The following is an 18738-nucleotide window of genomic DNA, read 5'->3' on the forward strand; positions in this document are numbered from 1 at the left end:
TAGTTCTATTATTTCCTAGTGTAAGACTGGCGACCCCCAGGGGTAGGGCCTTCTCTGTGGGGGCTCCTGCCCTCTGGAATGAGCTGCCTCCAGGGCTTCTCCAACTCCCCGACCTTCGGACCTTCTGTCGTGAGTTGAAGACTCTTTTATTCCATCGAGCTGGGCTAGCCCGATTAAGTAATTTTAAATGGGGTTTTAGTTTTTTGTATTAGTTAGCTTTTTTTAATATTTTGGCCATTATTTATATAAATTTTAGTCTGTTTTTAATGTGTATTTATTGTATCTTTTAAATTGGCTGTTAACCGCCCTGAGTCCTTTGGGAGAAGGGCGGTATACAAATGCAATAAATAAAATAAATAAAATAAATAAGGGTGAAGGTTTGTTCTCTGAGCTTGTGGGTTGGTTTCCAAATGTTTTGTTACCAGGCTAGGAAACATCTTCAGGATCCACAATTCATTCTTCACTATTGCATTTCCTAGTGTCTCCTGTTTGTGTAATAACCAGCTCTGCCCCAACCAGTGGTGGATTGCTGTCAGTTCAGACCGGTTCTAGCAAACCGGTACTTCTACCAATTAGCTGGCCCTGGCCACCTGCCCCCATCCTGTCCTGTTTATAGTTCCTTCTTTCTGGCTCAACTGATTCACGTGCCTCCTCTGATTTCCGCGCCTCCACTGTTCTACTTACCAGGGTTGCCGTAGAAAGTAAGCAACTGAGCTTCAAATTGCTGTATTTTGAACGCTGCGAGCATGCGCATTAGGCCTCACAGAAATGGTTGTTAAACCAGTTGCAGCCCACCAATGCCCCCACCTTATCATTTTGAAACCAGCTTATCAACATATTTTTAAAAACCTCTTCAATTTTGTTTCTAACGTATTAAAACCTGGCAAAATAGACCGAGGAGTAGTTTTTCAGAAACCAGCATACAAGACTCAAAAATCTTTTCAAGGAAGGGAAAGAGAGATGTGGAATGTGTGAATGAGCATTTATGAACATAGTGATATGTATGACAGGAGTGTAAAAAATAAATCTGTTGTCAGTGCTCCTGATGTAGGGAAGGATAAAAACAACTCCCTAAATCATAAAAACACATACTGTATGATGGGCCTGTGTACTTTTTCCACCCAAGGACTTATGAATATTTTCACATGCTGTTGTTACTTACAAAGTTTGTGCATTGCTTAAAATTTGCAAGTATTTATTACTCAATGACATGCATGTTTATTCTGAAGAAACTTAAATGGGGAAATGTAATGCGTAGGATTGCTGCCAAATATTTTTTTAAAAAAACAAAAAACTTACACGACATTCTCTGCAGTTCTTGATTAAAATCTTCTGACCTTCTGCCAACACTTTATCTCCATAGATGCATTTTGCTAAAATTTTAAAAAATACAGACATTAGTTAGTTCTAAGAGCATATAAATTATACACTTTAATAGAAACAATATTGCTTAAGTAAATATGATGTCGTCATTTTGCTTTCAGTCGCAGTCAGCGTTAATTGCTCTCATTTATTTTGACTGCAATAGTAAATTTACTACAAACATTATTGTCTTGAAACATTTTACCACTCACAATGACAAAATAGCTACTTAGTGACCTGAAGTAAAAGCAGTTCCGGAACAGATATTGAATTCAATTCATTAACAGAATTACTCATGGCAGTGACATTCTGCAGGATCTATATTTGTGTTAAGACATGTTTGTATGAAAGAATTAAATAGAATGTGAAAAACAGGCCATGATGCAGAAATAACTAAGTAGAATGCTGAGCAATGGGTCCTATTATATGGATTCTGATTAGTTCCAAATACTAAAGGAGAAACTTCAGAACTACTTGCAGTTAAATAGAAGCACCTGCCATAGCCATAGCCATCAGACCTGTGTCAGACTCTACCAGAAAAACAAAGTTATATGGATGTATGGAGTGTCCTAGAAAGAGATACACCATATATAAAGAGTAAATCTTTGAATTCCTCCCTGGGAAGGGGAAAAAAATCCACCAATTTCAAGTGGAATTTACTTGATGCCAAGTAAGTAGGTTCAGCATTACCCGCCAAATTTAGCATCTGTGTCACTTTTTGAAAATGAGTAGTTGAAATGAGTTATCTAAACTTGTATTTTTAAGAGGCTGCTGATTGCAAAAATAGCTATTTATTTGTAACCATTTAGGATACACAGTTCTACTTTATGTGCAGGCCTCTAATTCCAGGTATCTGTTAATGAGAGGACCTTTTAAGGCAGGGCTGTGAAACTCCCGGCCCATGAGCTGGATGCATCATGTGCTGGCGACACCCATGCCCTGCTTAGTGAAGGGGGGGAAATCCCGATATGTCACATGATGACATGACACCCTTGTTTTAAGGGATACTTTAAGAAAATGTAATTTGTCAATTATGCAAGTTATAGCTGAAATGTCTAAAGAAGACTCTGGGCAAAACCAGCTTACTAGACCAGGGGTCTCCAACCTTGGCAACTTTACCACCTGTGGACTTCAACTCCCAGCGCTGGCTGAGAAATTCTGGGAGTTGAAGTCCACAAGTCGTAAAGTTGCCAAGATTGGAGACCCCTGTACTAGACAGTTGTAGAGATAGACATGTAAGATAATTTGTTCATGATCTATATCCATGATCTTGAGGATGCAACTTCTATAACTACCTTTCTGAACCCTGTATACTGTTTTATTGCTAAATTTCTTTTTGCTTGATTCTTATTCTTTCAAAGACATCAAAATGCCATGTAGATCTTCAGTATTATAAAGAAATATTGGCCTAAACTTGTTGTTTTCTCTTGTGCTGGTATCTTATATGCATGAGTATCTGCAAAGTGTGGTCAAAAAAGTCAAAATAGCAATTATGATGGTATAATCGAAACTATTCCTATTTTTAAAAATTGACTGCATCATCATGGTCATTATCTCACCTATTTTGGCCATATATAAATATATATATAAATTATACATTGTGCAGAGTAAGGCCAGGAAAGAATGTTTTCCGTTGCAAGTTCTAAATTGATGGAAGTGTGTTGATACTCAAGGCACAAATATATGAAGGAAATTTGACCACAGTGCACTAGTGAGTCCACACTTGAAATATTACATCAAGTTCTGGTCTCTACAATACAAAAAAGACTGCAGAGAAGAACAACAAAGGCGATAAGAGGCCTGGAGACTAAACTGTACAATGAACAATTAAGGGAACTAGGTTTGTTTAGCCTAATGAACATAAGGATTAGGTGTGACATGATTGCTGTCTTCCATTATTTGAGGGGCAGTCACAGAGACAAGGGGGTTGACTTATTCTCCATGTTGTGGTCCGCCAGCAGCCTGCAGAGCTGGCAGCAGAGTTGGACAGTGATGAGGGCTCTGTGTTGGAAGCAGAGATGGGGCCAGGGCCTTCGGGGAGTGATGTGTGGACTCCGGAGCATCCAGAGGCTGACAGTAGTGAGGCAGAGGAACAGGAGGAGCCTGTTCCTCATGCATGCATGAGAAGAGCTGCCAGAAGGCAAGAGCAGCTAAAGCTAAGAGGATGACTTGGGAATAGGACGAGGAGATGATTGGCCCCTCCCATAAGGCTTAAAAGACCAGCAACGGCGTTTGGGCTCTTTGTCAAAAACAACGTTGATAGAATTGCTCTTTGTTTTGCTGCATTTATTTCTTGGCGGCGTCTTCTGCTTTTGAACTTTTGCCAAGAAAAGCCTTTGGCAGTATGCCTAATTAGACCAAGGTTGGTGATAAGACGGAAGACTTGTGTTATGAAGAATTCGTTTTGATTTAGTTTGGACTATGGTGAGAATGAGTTAATTCTCAGCTGTTCTAATAAAGTCTGTTTTTTGAATTGAGTGTGTCTACTACTATCTACTTGGGCCTGGATCACAACACTCCAAAGCACAGGACAGGAAGCAATGGGTAGAAGCTTGTTAAAGCGAGATCCAACCTAGCAATAAGAATAAATGTCCTGATAGTGATAACAAGTAACCAATGGAAGTGTTGTGAGTGCTCCATCTCTAAAGGTTTTCAGGAAAAGATTGGGCATTCATTTGCCCAGGATAGTATAAGGACACCTGCCTTGGGCAGAGAGTTGGACTAAAAGACCTCCAAGGTCCTTTCCATGATTTTATGATTCTAAAACTAATTCAAAGGAAGAAAAATGGTTTAGACATTTATTTAAACTATGCTCTGTCCTGATTTAATAATACGAGACAAAGTAATGCCCCATAGTAATGTGTTACAAGTTATATGCTGCCCATTTCGTTGTTGAAGCAACTTTGGACGGCTTCTTCACAAACCATCATTAAATGTTACAGTAAGCATATATATAAATAAAAATCCATTTCCATAACAATATTAAGTAACCTCATTTCTCAAATAATTTTACAGTCTTCTCTTTTGATAAATTGCAAGTGCAAAAGAAAGGATTTGATCTTAGATTTTGTTCAGCTGTATTTTCAGCAAATTGTTGTCCTACATACACACACACACACACACATGCTTTTCTACATTATTAGAATCATGTAGATGTAGAACCAAGACCATGTAGAACCAAGACCTGAGACCTGATTTGAATTTGAGATTCAAACTCAATTTCATAATAGAAATTGATTCAAACATCTGAATTCAGAGCAGAAAGACTAGATTCAAATTGAGCTGATAAAAGATTTTACCATAGGCTTTAATGGAAAAAAACATCAATACGCTTGTCGCTACATTTCTTTTTCTTTTTCTTTCTTTCAGGAATGGATGAAAGTAACAACGAACATCACAATATTAGGAGCAGAATAGAATGAAAAAAACAGATTAGCCCAGCAAATGCTTAAATGGATACGTGTCAAGGGTTCTGTACAATTCATTCTGAAACATTTCCCCTGCACTTCCTACACAACAGAAGTGAAGAAAGCTAACACAGCAACCTCCCTCTTGGCTAACTAGAAAATGTGCTTACTAATGCAAAAAGTATCCGACACCCACTGAAAAATAAACATTTTCAAAAGTTCTTTAAAAGGTAGGTTCTCAGAATGTGCTGATTGCTTGCTTTTTTTGAACTGGTAAATTTGTTGCCATGGATCATTGTGCTTTTCTGCATTTTTTTATAGAAGTCTGGGTTGTGTGTAACACAATGATATAAAGCAGCAGTTTGTATTATGCAAATTAGCTATCAAAACTTATATTTCCATTGATGTATAATTTTATGGTACCACTATAAAAAAAAGTGGTTATTAGCCATCAAACAGCAAAAATACACTTTCCCCAAAATTTCCCAAATTTTGGCCACTACTGTAATTGTTAATGTTGTTATTGTTCAGTCGCTAAGTCCTTTCCAACTCTTTGCAACCCTATGGACCATAGCATGCCAGGCCCCCTATCCTCCATTGTCTCCCAGAGTTTACCCATGTTCATTGTGTTGATGACACTGTCTAACAGTTTCATTCCTTCCTGTCCTCTTCTCCATTTGCCTTCAATCTTTCCCAGCATCAAAGTCTTTTCCAATGAGTCTACTCTTCTCATTTGGTGACCAAAGTATTTGAGCTTCCATGTAATTGGATCAATTCATAATTAAGACTCACTCAAAACAGGTAAGCATAGATAAGAAATAGTAGATAGAATTAATCTGAAGGACTCTGCCCCGCTCATTTTTTTCTTCCATTCAAATGAACCTGTCTAAATCTATTCTACTAGCAGAATAGGGCACAGGCAAAAAAGAACAGGCAGGGTTTTCCGGGTGATAAAGCTCATGTCAGTATGAGAAACCCTTTTATGCAACTCATCAGCTCCTCACATTAGTTATATGCAGAAACCATCTTTAAAACTCTTCCAGTCTCTCTCCAGTCTTCTAATCTCTTGGAGCCAGTTTGAAGGTACCCGATTCAATTAGGCACCATGTATTGATTCAAAGATTCAATTTGAAGGTGTGATTCTTGCCTTCAAGTCAAATCACCTTCCCCTGACATAAAAGAGAAAGGGGTTGCTTCAGCACTTACTCTGTTTGCATAATTTAAATTGTGTGAATGTACGTGAGAATTCACTTCATGAAATAAGTAATGGGACTGCAAACAAAAAAAGAAAGAAACCTACACACTTACAAAACCTACACTGCCATTGTTTTAGCTCCCATTATAAGAAAAACAGGTGTATATATTAAAAACAAATATGCTTAATCCTCACCTGACCTCCACCTACATGACATTAATTTGTGCAACCTATCTGACCCCCACCTAAATGATACCAACATGTACAACTCTCAGAACATAACAAAACTACAATATACAAATAGCACAATGAGCTAATGCTAAAACAACCTGTATAATAATTATAGATTTAAAGCAACATCCTGGGATAGGACTTAATGTATATTCACTGATCATAACTGAAAACAAGTGTTAACCTAATACTGTCAGATAAATAAGAAAAGGATACAGCAATCTCATCCTTCACTAGTCCATTAATCAAATAAAAACATCCCTAAAACCTTTTTAAAGGCCACCACATTTTCTCAGGGATCAAGAGGGGAAGACAGCTGATACTAGAGCAGTGAGGCGACGTCTCTAAAGTCCTGGAACTTGGCATCATGATCCTGGAGCCAAGAACCAAAGAAGACCCTATTCGGATAAATATAAAGAACAGCTTGTCCATTGAAACAAGGACAGAGTGAGACTGTGGAGGGCTGTACATTTAAACACCGCCAATAGGGTTGAAAAAGGACCCAATGAAAAGTCCTACGATATAATAAAATTTGAAAATAACAGAACAGTTTCTCAACCTGTGGACTTCAACTCCCACAATTCCCTAGTTAGCCACTTAGTCCACCCAACTTACAGCTTTCAAGAAACACAGACATAGACAATCCAGAACAGCCCAAAGAACACTCCTCTTGACTCAGATCAAGGGTGTAGAGAGCAACCAGGAACATCTAAAAGAAGACTGTAAATAATATGAGACCACCAAGGCACAAATCAACAATGTTGTGTATTCTTCCCTTAGTAATTTCCAGACCTATACATATTCATAATGTTAACATTAGGAGCCCAAATTGTAAAATCATTAAATAGGCAGAGATTCAGCTGTCCTCTGTCAAGGCTCCAAGGCTTTTGGAACAGGAAACTGGGGCACTCCAGGACTCTGCAAAGAATAGGAAATTCATTCAAGCTGAAAAATGATAATTCAGCTTAATGGTAGGAGAACTTCTACCATTGGCCTTCTACTACTATGCCTTACCATGAAGAGCCACAACAAAACAAAGATGTCAATATCATTAGAATAACAGTGATACCGTTACTGTGCAAAATGTTGCTTCTTTGTTTTCGTTTCTATTTGGAAATACAACTGATAATTATTCAAACTGGACAACGTCATGAAACAGGACATCTATGGGAAGAATAAAAAAGTCCCTTTTTATGACCCTAAAATACTTTAATTCCGAATAGAGATGGTGCGACTGGATGGAGCTGAGCATTTACAGGCCGGGTGCCCTTCCTGACACCACACAAGAGTTCGCAGCAGTTTTTTTTTTCTTTGTGCCCTAGGAGAGAAACATCTGCTGCTACCTAAGATTGAACTCTCAACTATCTGAATGGGAGGCAAGACTCTTCACCACTAGGCCATCATACCACTCATCTATGTAAAGAATACAAAGAATAAATAAAATATATCCTTATGACATGATATCGTTGGAACTAAATTTCACCATGCAATACTATAAAAGAATGAGAAGATAAATGAATTCACACCAATCAAGTGCATTACCTCTGATGCCTAAGGACCATAACCTAAATAACAGAATGTCTAGAGAACAAATGAAAGAAAGTGACTTCTCAGTTGACCAGTCAGTTCCAAATCATGATTGATGTAGATCAAAGAGGCCATTACAAGACAAATACCGACGCAATTGTGAGAGGACAATTCTGTCACAAGGGATAAAAGAAACAAAGACACAAGCTAGTGTAAATTGAGCATAAAGAAGAATCCAAAGAAAATTTCTTCAGCAAGAGATGAATGGGAGGATGTTTTTAAAAGCCTAGTAATTAAACAATGCTTCATGAGTTGGTAATACAGGGTTGCAAAAGGGGTCAGAATAGAATAGAATAGAATAGAATAGAATAGAATAGAATTTTTTATTGACCAAGTGTGATTGGACACACAAGGAATTTGTCTTGGTGCATATGCTCTCAGTGTACATAAAAGAAAAGATACGTTCATCAAGGTACAACATTTGCAACACAAATGATGGTCAATATATCAATATAAATCATAAGGATTGCCAGCAACAAAGTTACAGTCATACAGTCATAAGTGGAAAGAGATTGGTGATGGGAACGATGAGAAGATTAATAGTAATGCAGATTTAGTAAATAGTTTGACAGTGTTGAGGAAATTATTTGTTTAGCAGAATGATGGCCTTCGAGAAAAAACTGTTCTTGTGTCTAGTTGTTCTGGTGTTCAATGCTCTATAGCATCGTTTTGAGGGTAGGAGTTGAAACAGTTTATGTCCAGGATGCGAGGGATCTGTAAATATTTTCACGGCCCTCTTCTTGATTCGTGCAGTATACAGGTCCTCAATGGAAGGCAGGTTGGTAGCAATTATTTTTTCTGCAGTTCTAATTATCCTCTGAAGTCTGTGTCTTTCTTGTTGGCTTGCAGAACCGAACCAGACAGTTATAGAGATTGTCGTGTCCCACTCCTCCGCTGACGGCCGGGTCAGGGAAATCCGAATCAGGCTTGCCTCTGCAGCTCTACCCAAAGTCCTAGCAAAGTCCTCAGAGCAGGCAGGAGACCAGTAAGTGACTTCAGCAAGATAAGTTCGACTTTTGCCTGACTCAGAGACTGCCAGAAAGCAGATCCTTTATATAGGCCATGGGGTGTGGCTCCATGACTCAGCACTCATTAAGGCCTGCCCCTCCCTTCCTTCTTTTGCCTCCGCCTATCCAATCTTCTGATGCGAGGGTCACTCCAATCAGCTGTTGGTAATAAACCCTCCTCAGGCTCACATGCTGTGGAGAAGGGGGAGGGGTCTAGCTGCTCTGTTTGCCTGGGCATGGAGTCAGGGCTGGGGCCAGGAGGTGCTCCTTCTTCTGCAGTTTGTCTGGGCATGGAGCCAGGACTGGGGCCGGGAGGCATACATTCCTCCGTGTTCGGGAGCAGATAAGAAGGCCCCGGCTGCTCTGAGGGCGGGCCAGACACAACAGAGATGCAAATGCCAGACTCAATAATAGAACTGAATCAGCAGCTCCTTGGGCAGTTTGAGCTTACTGAGTTGGCGCAGAAAGAACATTCTTTGTTGTCCTTTTTTGATGATGTTTTTGATGTTAGCTGTCCATTTTAGATCTTGCGATATGATAGAACCTAGAAATTTAAAGGTTTCTACTGTTGATACTGTGTTGTCTAGTATTGTGAGAGGTGGAAGTACGGAAGGATATAATAAAGAAAGAAGGAGAAACAATCAATAGGGGACGTAGTATAAGGATTGCCTTTCACAATTTATGAAATGTCATCCTCCAAGATAGGAATAAATTCCAATGTGGTACACAAGAAGAAGATGGAGAAGAAAAAAAAACTAGGAATTTTATAGGAAATGTTCATCTTCTTCTTAATTATCTCTCTTAAGATTCCTAAAGGCTCCCTAAATACTCCCTACAGTTGCTAAGGCTTATATCATAGCATGCTCACAACAAAGAGCAATAGTCTGTAAGATCTCTGTTTTTATTATCACCTGTTTTACAACCTCAGTTTATGACTGGAACTTTTAAAAATGCATTACAAAATATATGCTACTGTCCTGTGTACTATCTGGGGACAACATACTACCCAAAATATTGTTTCTTTTGTTTTGTCCTCTATTTGGAAATACAACTGATAATTACTCAAATTGTTCTACATAATTATAGGAACTAGAAGCAATACAGTCCCAGATGTTTAACAATGAGAAACCTAAATACATACTACACAAGATGAATAAGAATCATATCAGTCAATGGGAATCTGCCTGACTTGTGTCTATGAAGGATAATTAGTTATCGGAGGCATATAGAACCATCAGCAGATATTCTATCGAAGTATCAGCAATGTGATGGCAATAAATACAGGTAGTCCTTGACTTACAACAATTCATTTAGTGACCTTTTAAAGTTACAATGGTACTAAAAAAAGTGACTTTCTGTTCTTCACACTTGTTCACATATCACCATTACAGAAGCCTCATGGTCACATGATCAAATTTCAGACACTTGGCAACTGACTCATACTTACGATGGTTGCTGTGTTCCAGGGTCCTGTGATCACCATGTGACAAGCAAAGTCAATGGGAAAAGCCAGATTCATTTAACAACCATGTTACTAACTTAACAACTGCAGTGATTCACTGAACAACTGTGACGAGAAAGGTGGTAAAAGGGGGCAAAAATTAACTTAAAAATGTCTTGCTTAGCAACAAAAATGTTGGGCTCAATTGTGGTCGTAAGTCGAGGACTACCTGTATCTATATTTAGTTTATTGCAGATGTTTATTGCAGATGTCTCACAAATCTCCATCCCCAAAGGATTCAAGGTTGTTATTTGATGTGTGTGTGGAAGGAGTGGGTATTTTCACTTTCTCATATGAGAGTTTATTTTCCAGAATTCAGAACAAACCAGAAAGAAACCCTGTAAACAGTCAGATTTTTTTTTGCAGAGAAATCAATCTACTGAGAGCTATCACGATGGATAGGGTTAATGACTAGCATTGTGTGCTCAAATTAATATTAGTCTTGCAAGAACTTGGTTTTGATTTAGAGAGTTCTGTGAACCAATACACAACCAATTATAATCATGTAAACCCATAAAGTTCTGGTTCATTCAATAAACTATGACTAAAGCAAGCAATGGTTTTAGTTTGCTGTGTGATACTAGTCATTAAGTGGAGTTCTATTTTCCTAATTCACTGCAAGTCACAAAGCATATTTTCCTTTCATGCTTTCTGCTATATTAACAATCCCAATATAATATCTATCAATGTAGAAGATAGCACTTCGGTGCCTCTTGCTGAGATTATAGAAATTAACTTACAAACTCTTCTATTATTAGATTCTCTCAAGGAGTAAATAAAATAATTTCACTGTTGAATAGGAGAACTGTGCAGGAGAGAAAATATGCATTAAGTTCAGGATACAGCACTTAGAAACCTTTAAAGAAATTACCAGGCTATTTAAAATTCTAGAAGTTGTAGACTATTACAGCAAACCCTGATATTTCCTAAAACTAGCTATTCATGATATCTATCCAGTAGATAGATATCCATAGCTATCCATAGCTATCCATAGCTATCCATAGATATCCATAGCTATCCAGTTTTGATCGCCACGATGTAAAAAAGATGTTGAGACTCTAGAAAGAGTGCAGAGAAGAGCAACAAAGATGATTAGGGGACTGGAGGATAAAACATATGAAGAACGGTTGCAGGAACTGGGTATGTCTAGTTTAACAAAAAGAAGGACTAGGGGAGACATGATAGCTGTGTTCCAATATCTCAGGGGCTGCCACAAAGAAGAGGGAGTCGGGCTGTTCTCCAAAGCACCTGAGGGTAGAACAAGAAGCAATGGGTGGAAACTGATCAAAGAAAGAAGCAACTTAGAACTAAGGAGAAATTTCCTGACAGTTAGAACAATTAATAAGTGGAACGACTTGCCTTCAGAAGTTGTGAATGCTCCAACACTGGAAATTTTTAAGAAAATGTTGGATAACCATCTGACTGAGATGGTGTAGGGTTTCCTGCCTGGGCAGGGGGTTGGACTAGAAGGCCTCCAAGGTCCCTTCCAACTCTGATGTTATGTTATGTTATGTTATGTTATGTTATGTTATGTTATGTTATGTTATGTTATGTTATGTTATGTTATGTTATGTTATGTTATGTTATGTTATGTTATGTTATGTTATGTTATGTTATGATAGTTCTTGAGATATAGACTTATTGAGATTCATTAGTCCAAACTTCCAGAGGAGAATGACAGAACATGATTCCACTGGAAATATCTGAAATTGAATTTAAAATGTTTATGAACAGAAATGGTGTATTCTGATTCTCTGTAAACATTATTGTTTATCTTGGATAATGATCTTGGCAAAATGAATGATTACGCTCCTTTACTACATTCTTGGGATATCTATAGTAAATATATGATGTAAGATTATTCTCCAACTATTTGGTTTATTTTTTGTATTCATTTACAATTGATGTCTTTAACTTTCTACAGATTCTGGAAAGAAACAGGGACACTCCACATGCAAAACTTTCTCTGGAATATTCTGTTTTTTACACAAATACACCAAAATATACTTTTTCATGTAAGCTCATGCAATATACCATGTTTCCCCAAAAATAAGACTTGGTCTTATATTATTTTTTTCTTTAAAAGATGTATTAGGGCTTATTTTCTGGGTAGGGCTTATTTTGGGGGAAATATGGTACTAAATGAATCTGTCTGCCTGAAAATCTTAATCGTGGCTTATTTTGTGGGAGAGCTTATATTATGAGCATCCTGAAAAATCATGCTAGGGCTTATTTTCTAGTTGCATTTTATTTTCAGTTAACTATATATAATAGATGGCCTTTTAAACATACCATCTTGCCACCATCTGGCAAGTCAGTATAGAAGATACCTGAATATATGATTACAAAAGCAGAACAAAGGTTGCTTTCAGGTTGGTGTTACCAAATCCTAATAATTTTCTATAAAATGCCTTAATTAATATTAATTAATATTTCTAGCCTATATTAATCAGGCTAGAAATTGGGGACTAGAACTGTAATTTCTAATTCAGAAGTGTAAATTCTAGTCCCTCCTTAGTTTCCCATATACAGTGCTACCTCAGTATTCATCATTAATTGAGTTCAGGAGGCATGATGAGTACAAAAATGATGAGTACCAAGCAATTTTTTCCCATAGGGAATAATGTAATGAGTCACAAGGCAGCTGACACCAACAAGTGTGGCTGGGGTCAACAAGTGTGGTTGGTAGTCACAAGCTTTTGCATTGAGTACCAAACAAATGATGAGTAGCAGGACAAAATGCTCATGTCAGAATGGGTCAAGTACCAAATTTGATGAGTTTCAAAGTAGTTGAGTAGCGAAGTACCATTATATATAACAAGGGGGGATTTTTACACATACATACATGTACATTGCTGTTGTTAGTTGCGAAGTCATGTGCGCCCCATCCAGCCACCTTCTTCTTTTGCCCTCAGTTGTTTCCAGCATTAGGCTCTTCTCCAGTGAATCCTCCCTTCTCATTAGGTAGTCAAAGTATTTGAGTTTCATCTTCACGATCTGGCCTTCTAAAGAGCAGTCAGGGTTGATCTCCTCTAGGACTGACTGGTTTGATCGCCTTGCAGTCCAAGGGACTTGCAGGAGTCTTCTCCAGCACCAGAGTTCAAAGGCCTCAATTCTTTGGTGCTCAGCTTTCCTTATGGTCCAACTTTCACAGCCATGCATTGCAACTGGGAAAACCATTGCCTTAACTATAGGCACTTTTGTTGGCAGGGTGATGTCTCTGCTTTTTAGTATGCTGTCTAGATTTTCCATAGCTTTCCTCCCCAGGAGCAAGCGTCTTTTAATTTCTTGGCTGCAGTCCCCATCTGCAGTGATCTTGGAGCCCAGGAAAATGAAGTCTGTCATTATCTACATTTCTCCCCCATCTATTTGCCAGGAATTGAGAGGGCTGGATGCCATGATCCTAATGTAAGTTTTCTTAAAGTTGAGTTTGAAGCCAACTTTTGCACTCTCCAACTTTTGCACTCTCCTCCTTCACCTGCATCAAGAGGCTGTTTAGTTGCTCTTCACTTTCTGCCATTAGAGTGGTACCATCTGAATATCTGAGGTTGTTGATATTTCTCCTGGCAATCTTATTTCCATCTTTTTATTCACCTAGCCCCGCCTTTCTCATGATGTGCTCTGCATACAAGTTAAATAGGCAGGGTAACAATATACAGCCTTGCTGAACTCCTTTCTCAATTTTGAACCAATCAGCGGTTCCGTGTCCAGTTCTCACTATTGCTTCTTGACCCGCATATAAGTTTCTCAAGAGACAAATAAGATGTTCTGGTACTCCCATCACTTTAACAACTTGCCAAAATTTGTTGTGATCCATACAATCAAAGGCTTTAGCATAGTCAATGAAGCAGAAGTAGATGTTTTTCTGGAACTCCCTAGCTTTCCCCATGATCCAGGGTATGTTGGCAATTTGATCTCTAATGCAGACAGCTTTCTTGCATTTCTTTTTCTTTGGGATGGTTTTAGTTGCTACATATTGTACAATGTTGTGAACCTCCATCCATAGTTCTTCAGGAACTCTATCAGATCAAATTCCTTAAATCTATTTGTATCTTCTACTGTATCTTCATCAGGGATATGATTTAGTTCATACCTGACTGGCCTAGTGCTTTTCCCTATTTCTTCAATTTAAGCCTAAATTTTGCAACGAGCAGCTCATGATCTGAACATACATATACATACATGCATACAATTCTAGAACAGAAAGAGGAGAGATCTTTACTTACATTTGCATACTTTGCAACACTGGCCAGTTATATGGACTGGAAGGCCATCAGAAGAACAATTCAATAGTGGGCAGGCCATTCGTCGGCATTCTACTACTCCATTCTAAACCAAGAGGAGATAAATGCAATAGTGAATGTATGAAATGTTATAATAAGCAGTATCCCAGCAGCATTAGATGTCATTCTTCAATGTGCAGAATCTTATCTAACCCATGCCAATGTGAACCACTACTAGATTTCTGGGGAAAAAATTATTTCTTTTATCCTTTTATCCCCCAACCCTAGCAATTGCCTAAGTATGGTAAAACCCCCGAAAAAAGAATCCTATCTTCTCAAACACATAAATAACACCTTTCACATTCTCTGTCAATCATCTTCAACATTTTAATGAAAATGTTTCTATTTTCTTGAACAAACAAGACCTTTTTTTCTGATACTTATCAAATAATTTCAACCAGGCAAGGTTTTCATACTAATTCAGTTCCTCTGGTATTGGAAAGGATAAATACTAGTAACATAATATACATATTTCTGTCATGTACATTACAACTTAAGCATAATATTAATGTTTCTTTTTCCCATTATCACAAAGATGCCATTTAATGAATGGCAAGTGCCTGATCTTCAGACCTTCCGTCGTGAGCTAAAAACATATTTATTCAAGCGGGACTGGCATAATAGTTTGATTTTAAATTGGGGTTTTATTAATATTCTTAAATATTTTAAATTTAATTTTAATTATTAGCCGTTTTTGTAATTTTGCTATGTTTTTAATTTGTTTTAATTGTACATATTTTGTATTTTATCTCCGGCTGTACACCGCCCTGAGTCCTTCGGGAGAAGGGCGGTATAAAAATTCAATAAATAATAATAATAATAAAAATAATAATAATAATAACTGTGCACTGAAAGCTCTGAAATGTATAAAGCCTTATAATATAATTTAAGTGGTAAACTTTTTGTTTTCTTCTTCATGTTACACAGGTAGGTCACAATTAGTGTGAGATTAATATCAGTAGTTCTTAACTTATGACCATAACTAAGCCCAGAATTACAATCATAAATCATTTCATGTGTAAATCAAGGCATCATGGCCAGACTTTTTTGCAGTGCAAACACTACAGTCATTAAGCAAATGCCATGGTCACTAGCACAATATTTAAGCAAATCCATTTTCCTCAATAGCTGAAACCTGGAAGTGAATGCTAGAAACTGGCAAAAAAAAAAAATTGCAAACCACTGTCCTGTGACTATGAGATGCTGCAAATGGCCATAAAGGTGACCTGGTTGCCAAGTGCCCAAGCTGAGATCACTTGACTGTGTTTCTTGGGGGGAAGGCGTTTTAACTTCAGAAATGGATTATAAGTTGCTCTGAGGTCCATTATAACTTTGGATGGTTGTTAAGCATCATTAAGTGGAAGACTACCTGTAACCCGATATGATATTTCAGTTAGTACAAAATTGTAAATTGGTACCAAGTTGCATTTAATGCAACCCAAAATTCTGTTATCATGAGGCTAACAAAAGTTTTAATAGGAAGAGGCTCCTTAATACATCAGAGCAAAATTCTGACATCACTGAATGACATAAAACGTGGTTATAGCGACACTAAAATAGAATGAGATGTTGGAATGTCTGAATCTACAATACGTTTTTTTTATATTTTGCTTTCTATAACTTCTTGTAAGTTTAAATTATATGTATTTTTTATCCTTTAATCTTTCATTACTATGCATATAGAAATTTATGTTTAATTTTTTTCCCTCACCTACTTCTATCAAGTGGAACCAATCACCCTATTTCCCATAGAAATATAACTTTGAATAGTGTGAATTCAAATAATGCAAGCATTTCATAAGATTCATTAATCGCACTTATTGAGACCTATCGTATACATACTGCACTAATCAAGACCTACCATATACATATTGCTTTTTGTGAAGGTTACTGCTGAATTTATATGATCTACCCACAAACCAATATCAAATTGTAATAAGCTGCTTTATCCTCATAGATAAGTTAGAAGTGTCTTACTTTACATGTGCAATTTCTGCAGTGATCATCTTCTACCCACGAGTCTTTGTCTCGGTAGATGATTCCATTTACTTGGCAAGTCTTCTCACAGTGACAGTTTTCCAACTGGCTAAGTCTCATTTCTGCATAATTCAGCTATAAAAGAAAGTTACTTGATTTAATTTCTGGAACTCATGTAAACCGCTGAAGTAAGAAATTCTATGAGAAGGAAGCGGACAATAGCAACTCGCTAACAGGTAAATTTACAATCAAAATAATTCAAACCAAGAACTAATTATGATCGAGGCTGGAACAGAACAACACGTATAAATGTCTCATGTAAGGTGATCATACCATGTAATACAAACAAAACATAATTATTCAATTAATTTCTTTAAATGTTACTTGCTTATTCATTAAGAAAGCCATAAAAAGCAAGAGCTTCAAGATATTCAATGGATACGAAAATCATAGTTTGTCACAGAAGGCATCTCGTACTCGATGACAAATTGAATCGCTTTCCCTACTCAGCTTTCATTTCCAACATCCCCCCCTTAATCTGGAGCGTTCTGAACAGTTTTATATCCAGATCTACTGTTTTTTGAGCTCTTTCAATTGAAAATACTAAACCTTCTGCTTGAATAGTTCAAATAAGTCCATAGCCTACTACATAAGTAATTTGCCACATCCATAGGACAAGTTTCTGACAGATAATCAAAATGAATTATTGGATAAGAAACAAGGGAGTATGATTTCTGGTCATTTCAGAATTGCACAAACAAATATCAGTGGGGTTAGGAACAGTAGGTTTGCAATTACAAAGAAACAGGTGGCCTGGAAGTAGACACTTATATCTAGCATCTGATCAACTCATACAAAGCCCTATTCTGAACACTCTAAAGAAAACCTGCTATTGGAGGCCATGGTGAAATCAATTGCTCCTAATTTCTCTTGCTTCTCTTGCCTGCCTTGAAGAGAAGAAAATGTTGCTTCCTTTGCTGCTTGTTAATACAAATTGCTGAAAGCCAATTTCACTGCCAAGCTGTACAAATTTTCTCTAAAAGAAAAGCTTTAACATGCAGTAGGAGAAAATACTTCTTTGGGAATAAGAAGCAGATTCAATGCAGCCACAAAGCCTTTGTTTTTACAAAGACTTGTTTAAAAAAAATCAAAAAAATGTGTTTTACAATGTGCTCCAAATTCCAAAGGATTTGAAAGATTTGCAGAACTGTGTGAATTGCCATTAATATAAATCAAATGTACCTGTTTTAGCATTATCAATATATGTAGACACTGGCCCATTCAAAACAGGCTTTGTAATTATCAAAAAGCAGTACCCATACTCATGATATTACCACTACTACTATTAGTCCAGCAAATAGCTGAATTATTTGGTGTTACACAGTTAGTGATGACATTAAACTTTTTTAAAAAGAAAAAAGTTAAAAATACATTACACACATATGTGCTTGTGAGTGTGTATTGTTAGAAGAAAAATCTAGTTCCAATTCCAAGCCAGGAATAAAATGGAGGCTGATTGGAAAGAAACAAAGAATTATTGGTGAACAGAACCAACACACATATACAGCGTGTAGTTCTGGGACAGGTGTCTTCTTCTACACATGCGCAAGAATGGCGGCGTTTTGAATTTCATGCTGTCGGCGGGTCGGGATTTCCTGGGCCGAGATGCCGTGGATGTCAATCGCCGAGCTGCCTGAGTCCTCTGCCCCATATGCCATCATTCCGGCAACTAAAGGGAGACCTTTGGGCCTCGCTGGATCCTCGGTTGCCGGGAACGGGGCTGGAGTCGCGGACGGGTAGCGGACGGCGGACGGAGGCGGCCATTTTGGGGGGCGCGGAGCAGCGTCCGCTGGAAATGGCTGGGCCGGATCGCTGCTGGCCGCGCACGACATTGGTGGCTGGGTTGTTTGCCGCGTTGGTCATCAGCAGCATTGTTTGGCATCAACGGCATTGATACCAGCGATACCATCGGCATCGGCTGTGGCCTATTAGCCGCGTTATGACTTCGGTGGCTGGATCGTTTTGCCACATTTGCCATCAGTGGCTTTGATACCAGCGGCCTACTAGCCGCGCTTGATATTGGCAGCTGGATTGTTTGCCGCATTTGTCATCAGCGGCATTGATACCAGCGGCGTGGGACACTGGTGGCTCTGGCAGGCAGAATTTGATTCCAGCTGACTTCTGGCCG

General features: G+C 38.0%; 1 protein-coding gene across 1 annotated transcript in view; it reads right to left on the bottom strand.

The window, feature by feature from the left end:
- Positions 1-18738, bottom strand: part of NELL1 (neural EGFL like 1) — a 634915-nt gene that overhangs the window by 383101 nt on the left and 233076 nt on the right. The window contains exons 8-10 of the mRNA XM_058161221.1: positions 16551-16685; positions 14517-14619; positions 1300-1373 (exon numbers count right to left, since the gene is read on the bottom strand). Coding sequence (XP_058017204.1) covers positions 1300-1373; positions 14517-14619; positions 16551-16685 — 312 coding nt within the window. The remainder of the gene's footprint in view (positions 1-1299; positions 1374-14516; positions 14620-16550; positions 16686-18738) is intronic.

The sequence above is a fragment of the Ahaetulla prasina genome, chromosome 1 (assembly GCF_028640845.1).
Source record: "Ahaetulla prasina isolate Xishuangbanna chromosome 1, ASM2864084v1, whole genome shotgun sequence".
Classification (NCBI taxonomy): Eukaryota; Metazoa; Chordata; class Lepidosauria; order Squamata; family Colubridae; genus Ahaetulla; species Ahaetulla prasina.